General features: G+C 42.2%; 1 protein-coding gene across 2 annotated transcripts in view; it reads right to left on the bottom strand.

Annotated features, from left to right (window-relative positions):
• The window catches only part of LOC307040784 (venom factor-like), a 40,741-nt gene extending 39,844 nt beyond the window's left edge, over window positions 1-897 (bottom strand). Inside the window, exon 1 of one of the 2 annotated variants that reach the window (XM_079683897.1) lies at window positions 774-897. In XM_079683897.1, coding sequence (XP_079540023.1) covers window positions 774-856 — 83 coding nt within the window. In that variant the 5' untranslated portion in view covers window positions 857-897. The remainder of the gene's footprint in view (window positions 1-773) is intronic. The other variant, XM_079683898.1, reaches the window with a different exon arrangement.
• Window positions 898-8,033: the final 7,136 nt, after the last annotated feature.

Below are 8,033 nucleotides of genomic sequence, written 5' to 3' on the forward strand. Positions count from 1 at the left end.
TATATCCTCTTTACAGTCAGCAGAAAACCAGCGATGGAAATCAGAAATGCTTTATTTGATGCGCAACGGGAACATTTACATTATGATAACAGCAGAAAGTGCAGGTAAAGCGAGGAGAATAGACTAACATATTACAACAATTACTTAGTTTGCACACAATATTAATAATAAGAGAACACCATAAGTCAAAATAGCATATAAGTACACCCTGGTAAAAAGGAAGCAGTATTTGTTTAAAAAAAGTGACATATAGAATTAAAGAGGTAGCTATTACTGTGTACGAGTTGCAGGAGGGTATATTGCACAATACAAAGTAACATTTACTCAAGTATTGTACCTAAGGCATATTTGTACTTGAGTATTTCCATTTAATGCTACATTATACTTCTATTCCACTACATTTCAGAGGCAAATATTTTACTTTTTACTCCACTTCATTTATATAACACTCACAGTTTCTTTTAAAAACACATGATATGCTGATATGGTGTAATGCAGTGCTGTAATCTACATAGTATTTAAAGTATTTGGTCCACATTGACAAACTAGATTGCTCTTATAATAATCCATAATAGAATTATACTGTGAAAATATCCTTTCTGTTTAACAGGTACTTTTACTTTTGATACTCGAAGTACATTTATCTGATTATATTTCTGTATTTAATATTATTCTGAAAAGGGCCATTGTGCCGAGAACTAGTTGTAATTTTTTTTTAAATCAGGACTTTTACTGAGTATTTAAGACAATAATATTTTTACTTCGAGACGTACCTTCTTAGAACATTTCTGTCGGAGGACTCGGAGCTGCAGAGAAGCAAGAGAAATAAAAAGTTGGCAAGCGTCCAGCGAGCCATGGTGACTGACTGGAAGCCTCAGTGGACTGTGACCACAGATACAGTAGACTGTTAACTACTTTAAACACACACACACACACACACACACACACACACACACACACACACACACACACACACACACACACACACACACACACACACACACACACACACACGCACAAAGGGTCTCTAATCAACCCGAGTGACACACAGAGTACGACCACTTTTCGCAGTCTTCTCCCAATGCAGTTACAATAACAAACATAGAAATGAAAGCAGTCATACTGTAGCAGCAAAGACAAGATTACAAAATAGAAGGTGCTAATTGAATGAACTTTAAATATACACATTTAGAAAGGTATAGGAGTTAATGAAAGGCAGTTAGAAAAAGATCAATACTTTGTGGTTTATATTCATTTGTGGCTGCAGTTCTATGAGGGGTCGAAGTGTTTTTATGTGTGTGTGAAGGTCCATGGTGTGTGTGTCTTCACAGTTATTGTGAACAACAGGTTGCCCATCACTGTGGCTTTAGCGCAGGCGCAGTGGGAGTTGTAGTCCTTTATAGTGCGTTGACTACAGACTTCACAATTAGGTGGCCTTTCTTATAAAATCAAAATACTGGCTGGAACAAAAGCAATTAAATGATTTGTTTGAAAATATACTAAATCGAAACCTGGAAGTCCATTTGGATCAAATTAAATATTTAACTGAGGTTAACAGTGACATTAGCTTCAGATTAATCTCTGTGTTTTCCAGGTTTCAGGTGCAAAATGAGTAAAAAGACAGTAAAAAGAGCCTCCACCTGCAATGCAATGTGATCAAGATGAAGGCCCACAAGATCATTTAAGCGAGTAAAAGAACAGTAAGGGCCTAGTGATAACTATATCTAATGTATCAAATAGAGTTGTACAGATCACTGTTAGTAGAATCGTTTGTATAATATTAATCTTTTGACGATTGATTAACAGCTACAACTGATGATAAAGTTGATCTAACAGGCATTCTTCCATCCTCCACATGTTCTCCCGTTATGCTTTTAAGTTTAGTCACATGAAAGGTAAAAGTTGCCTTCTCATAAACCAGGAAATGTATTCGTATCACCCCCAGTGAAATACATGCAGCATATATTTTCATATAGTCTGTTAGTCTTAATGTTATTATATTCATACGCAGAGGTTTATTTACAAAACAGAACCAGGAAGTGATCTGCCAGCTGAAGAAAAACATTGACAGCCTCGCAACAACTAGAACTGAAGAAAGTCAGGACTGTTATAATGTAAAGAAAATAATGTGTGTAGAGGTGTTAAAATATTAAATGTGTCAGTTATAAAAAGGAACAGTTTAATGTTTTAGAGCTCAAGGGTCTACATCTAAAATAAATGATGACATTAAATCATGTGGAATTATACATCCAATAATATAAATTATCCAAACTATCTTCTCCTCCAGATCCTCCAAAGCTTCCCTCTGTGTCAGTGAGTCCCTCTGCTGAGATAGAGGAGGGCAGTTCAGTGACTCTGACCTGTAGCAGTGATGCTAACCCAGCAGCTAAATACACCTGGTACAAGGAGGATGAAGACTCTCCAAAAGCTTCAGGACAGATCTTCAACATCACTGACTTCAGAGCAGAACACAGTGGGAGTTTCTTTGGAAGTTTGTCCTTGTCCGATGTGAGGGTCCTAGGAAAGAGGGAATCGTATTCATATTCTGTACAAACGGTAAAGTCCACTGAGACAAATGTCAAATGTGTGATATATAAATAAACATTGATTGATTAATTGTCATTTAACATATCTGGGTCCTGTAGCAGTACATTTGGAAAGACAACTAAATTCTTAACTTTTGTTGCAACTGGGTCCAACTGCAACTGTGACAAATTCATTCTGGATTTTGACTTATTTGAGGTGAGTGTGAATGGTATTTTCATTTCAGAAATGATTCACAATCACCTCAGGTCTCTTTTGAATCAGACTTTAAAAAAAAAGCAAATACACACAAAGAATTTGGAAAAGGTTATGTAGATAAAGACATATAGCCAATATTGTTTGACTGTCCGAAAACACAATGTATTGAATTGTAAGATCTAGGTTATCCTTTTAAAATTAAATTCATAAAAGATTTAATAACTGTCAGTGATTATTTCTTATCATCGCTACCTAGGAGCATGGAAATCAAGAGCTGTTGGAATCACCACTGCTGTTGTCCTGGCATTCATCCTCCTCTCTATATGTTTATCCTTTAGGCAAGCAGTCCACTTTCATTAAGGTAATGTTTAGTGAAAGCACTAAAAACGGTATGCTGGATGTTTTGATAATATTGGGCAATCAAATATGTACATTTGGAAAATATTGTAAAGTTATCTCATATCTCAATCTCTTCTTCTTCTTCAAACTCACTGTCAGACTGAATTTTCAGAAAAAAATCCCTTCTCTAGTCCCTACTCTAGTCCCTACTCAAGTCCCTACTCAAGTCCCTTCTCTAGTCCCTACTCAAGTCCCTTCTCTAGTCCCTACTCAAGTCCCTTCTCTAGTCCCTACTCAAGTCCCTACTCAAGTCCCTTCTCTAGTCCCTACTCAAGTCCCTTCTCTAGTCCCTACTCAAGTCCCTACTCAAGTCCCTACTCAAGTCCCTTCTCTAGTCCCTTCTCTAGTCCCTTCTCTAGTTCCTACTCAAGTCCCTACTCAAGTCCCTTCTCTAGTCCCTACTCAAGTCCCTTCTCTAGTCCCTACTCTAGTCCCTACTCAAGTCCCTACTCAAGTCCCTACTCAAGTCCCTTCTCTAGTCCCTTCTCTAGTCCCTTCTCTAGTTCCTACTCAAGTCCCTACTCAAGTCCCTTCTCTAGTCCCTACTCAAGTCCCTTCTCTAGTCCCTTCTCTAGTCCCTACTCAAGTCCCTACTCAAGTCCCTACTCAAGTCCCTTCTCTAGTCCCTACTCTCGTCCCTACTCAAGTCCCTACTCAAGTCCCTTCTCTAGTCCCTACTCAAGTCCCTACTCAAGTCCCTTCTCTAGTCCCTTCTCTAGTCCCTACTCAAGTCCCTACTCAAGTCCCTTCTCTAGTCCCTTCTCTAGTCCCTTCTCTAGTCCCTTCTCTAGTCCCTACTCAAGTCCCTTCTCTAGTCCCTACTCAAGTCCCTACTCAAGTCCCTACTCAAGTCCCTTCTCTAGTCCCTACTCTCGTCCCTACTCAAGTCCCTACTCAAGTCCCTTCTCTAGTCCCTACTCAAGTCCCTACTCAAGTCCCTACTCAAGTCCCTTCTCTAGTCCCTACTCAAGTCCCTACTCAAGTCCCTTCTCTAGTCCCTTCTCTAGTCCCTACTCAAGTCCCTACTCAAGTCCCTACTCAAGTCCCTTCTCTAGTCCCTACTCAAGTCCTTACTCAAGTGCCGTTGGAGGTTCCGCTGGGGGTCCTGCCAACCCTATGTCCTGTCCCGTTGGGGGTCCCACCAATTACTCTTCTGCCGGGGGTCCTGCCAACCCTGTGTCCAGTGCCGTTGGAGGTCCCACCGACTACTCTCCTGCCGGGGGTCCTGCCAACTCCATGTCCTGTCCCGTTGGGGGTCCCGCCGACTACTCTTCTGCCGGGGGTCCTGCCAACCCTATGTCCTGTCCCGTTGGGGGTCCCACCAATTACTCTTCTGCCGGGGTTCCTGCCAACCCTGTGTCCAGTGCCGTTGGAGGTCCCACCGACTACTCTCCTGCCGGGGGTCCTGCCAACCCTGTGTCCTGTCCCATTGGGGGTCCCGCCGAGTGGTCTTCTGCCGGGGGTCCTGACAACTCCATGTCCTGTCCCGTTGGGGGTCCCACCGACTACTCTTCTGCTGGGGGTTCTGCCAACCCTTTGTCCTGTCCCATTGGGGGTCCCGCCGAGTGCTCTTCTGCCGGGGGTCCTGACAACTCCATGTCCTGTCCCGTTGGGGGTCCCACCGACGACTCTTCTGCCGGGGGTCCTGCCAACCCTATGTCCTGTGCCATTGGAGGTTCCACTGGGGGTCCTGCCAACTCCATGTCCTGTCCCGTTGGGGGTCCCGCCGACGACTCTTCTGCCGGGGGTCCTGCCAGCCCTATGTCCTGTGCCGTTGGAGGTTCCACTGGGGGTCCTGCCAACACCATGTCCTGTCCTGTTGGGGGTCCCATCGACACCAGCCCTTGCTACGTCGTGGGTCCCGCTGACACCAGCCCATGTTCCGTCCAGGATCCCGTCTACGTCTGACATGCCAGGGGTTTCACCAGCTCCTGCCCGTCCTTGTGCCCGGCCCCCTGAGTTCCCCAGCCGCGGCCTTAGCCCTCGAGCCCGGCCCCCTGACTTTCCCGGCCGCGGCCCTCGGCCTCGGGCCCGGCCCCCTTACTCTACCAGCTGCTGCCTTCGCATGAAATCCTCACATGAAACCTGGTTCACTGAATATTAAAGGTTAACTAAGGCTTTTCTTTGTTTTGTTGAAAAAAATATTTTAACCCACAACAAACCCCACACAGCTGATATAAAAGGATTTGTAGTTTTTAAAGATATTACAGATTTTTTTTTAATATAAGAATGTAAATACTGAGTCTGAAATAGTATAGCAATATGCTGTAAAATTATGTGAAAGCATGAATAAAACTACACATCTTCAGATGTTGTACATACATAAGCGTCCTACACTAATAATACGAAGTTATTATAGCTGTGTGTACCTTGTGTGCACCGCCTAGTGGTTAAAGCACGTTATTGAATTATTGTTTTTATGTGTTATATTTGATTAAAAAAATATTAAGAGTACATACTTTCATAGGGGGAAAGCAGAAGGTCAATGATAGAAATATAGAATATAAAGAATCAAGAAGATACTGTAAGTGATCTCAACAATAAAACAGTTTAGTGCAGGATGTATACAGATATTAATAGGAGGATGAGCAAAACAGAAAAACGAATTAACCTTTATTAACACATTCAATAATACTTTAGATTAAGGTCTTCTTTCAAATAAGAAAAAAGCTTTGGGGGTATCTACAGATAGATATTAAGCCTGACAAAGTACTTAACGCCTAATATATTGCTTTCCTGCAATGTTAACTATGTTGAAGCACTTATTTTAACTGATATTATACACATTAATGATACTCTTATGTATGTAGATAGTGTAAGAAATGTGCAGAATATGACAGTTTAATGGTGGAGGTATACACACATTACAATGAGCTGTCACGTGGGTATATATTAATGCTGTGCATTACATTATGGACACAAGCGATTTTCACCCATTTATTCATTATGTTTTACATTTGATAACATCAATGTGTTTAATACTTGCAACTTCTAATTGTGGGAAAAACGAAAACGTTCAGTAGAGACGTCCCATAGAACATTTTGCAAAACACAATAGCCAGCATACTTCTGGGGGGGGGGGCGTTCGATTCCAGTTTTGGATAGTCTGGCGTGGTTTCGTTCCATTTCAAACAGCTGTTTGACGCTCGACGTAAACTTGGCGCACTGCCACTTCAACATCCAATCCCAGAGCTTGAAGATTAATCACGGGGACTGTAGTCCTAAACGATAGCTGGGGATTATGGGTAGTGTAGTGTCTTCGGCCATCCTAAACTCCTACAGGCCTACGTCTGTTTCAGGTTATTTTTATTTTGAAATTCAGTTCCTGACGGACGCCAAAAAATCCAGAGATTATGGAAATAAACCAATAAATAAAAGCAAGGATAATTGTGTGTTATTGGGGAGTAAATAACAGTGTGTTATTTAGAAAAGAATAACAAATTAGAAGGAAAAAAAGATTTAAAAAATACAGATTTCAGTGTTCTGAGGCTCTGAGCCCCATTTATTTTCCTCACAGACGGAAACAAAAGACCGAAATTATACGATTTAAAATAAAAGCAATAATTGTGGCTTGATATTGAGTAAGAACATGTTTTTATGAACCACACAGCTTCCGATCTTCCACGACCCGACCGGAGAAAAAGACGTGCTGCAGGCACGAAACACATTACCAGTAGAAATACATTGCTTTTAAAATCGTTCTGTGCAACACGAAAAAAAGGGGAAAATCGTGTTGGTGAACACGAATCAATAGATTAAAAATCGTGTTGGTGAACAGGAAATGCCGTGAGACTGGGTTGCCTGTGTTGCCTTGGCCATAGGTTCAGGTTTATTGTCCTGCTGGAAGACCCATCCATGACCCATTACAGAGTCCTGGCTGAGGGAAGGAGGCTATCGGCCAAGATGTTCAGGTACACGGCCCCGTACACCCTCTCCTCGATGCAGGGAAGTGGCCCTGTCCCCTTAGCAGAGAAACACCCCCAAAGCATAATGTTTCCACCTCCATGCTTGACGGTGGGGATGGGGTTCTGGAGTTATAGTCAGCATCTCTCTTCCTCCAAGCCCGGCGTGTCGAGTTGATGCCAAATATTTACATTTTGGTCTCATCTGACCACATCACGTTGTCCCAAGCCTTCTCTGAATCATTCAGATGTTCATTGACACATTTCAGACGGTTCGTGCATGAGCCTTCTTCATCAGGGGACCTTGCGGGCGCTGCAGGATTTGATCCATTATGGTGTAGTGTGTTTCCAACAGTTTTCTTGGTGACTGTAGTCCCAGCTGCCTTGAGATCATTAACAAGTTCCTCCCGTGTAGTTCTTGGCTGATCCCTCACCTTTCTCATGATCATCAATACCCCACGGGGCCAGATCTTGTGTGGAGCCCCAGACCGAGGGCGATTGATGCTCATTTTTATCTTTATTCCATTTAGAAACACACACATTATTCTTCCAATTAATCGCAGCCACAGTTGTCTCCTTCTCACCAAGCTGCTTTCTGATGGTCTTGCAGCCAATCCCAGCCTTGTGCAGGTCTACAGTCTGGTCCCTGAGTTCCTTAGACAGCTCTTTAGTCTTGCCCATGGTGGAAAGGTTGGATTCTGATTCTGTGGACAGGTGTCTCACAAGTTGATATTAGGAGTACTTTCCTAAAGGAAAAGGACTTGTGTAACAGGTCTGTGGGAGCCAGAGTTATTTTTTGTTGCAAGGGGAACATATACTTATTTCCCACAGTTAAATGCAAATCAATTTTTATATTTTATATAATGTCAATTTCTGGATTTTCTTTTTGATATGCTTACTCTCACTGTTACAATAAACCAGTTCGATTATTTCTAAGTGGGTAAACTTACAAAATCTGCAGGGGATCAAATACTTATTTCCTCCACTGTA

This window comes from Notothenia rossii, assembly GCF_949606895.1.
Source record: "Notothenia rossii genome assembly, chromosome: 1".
In the NCBI taxonomy this organism is placed as follows: Eukaryota; Metazoa; Chordata; class Actinopteri; order Perciformes; family Nototheniidae; genus Notothenia; species Notothenia rossii.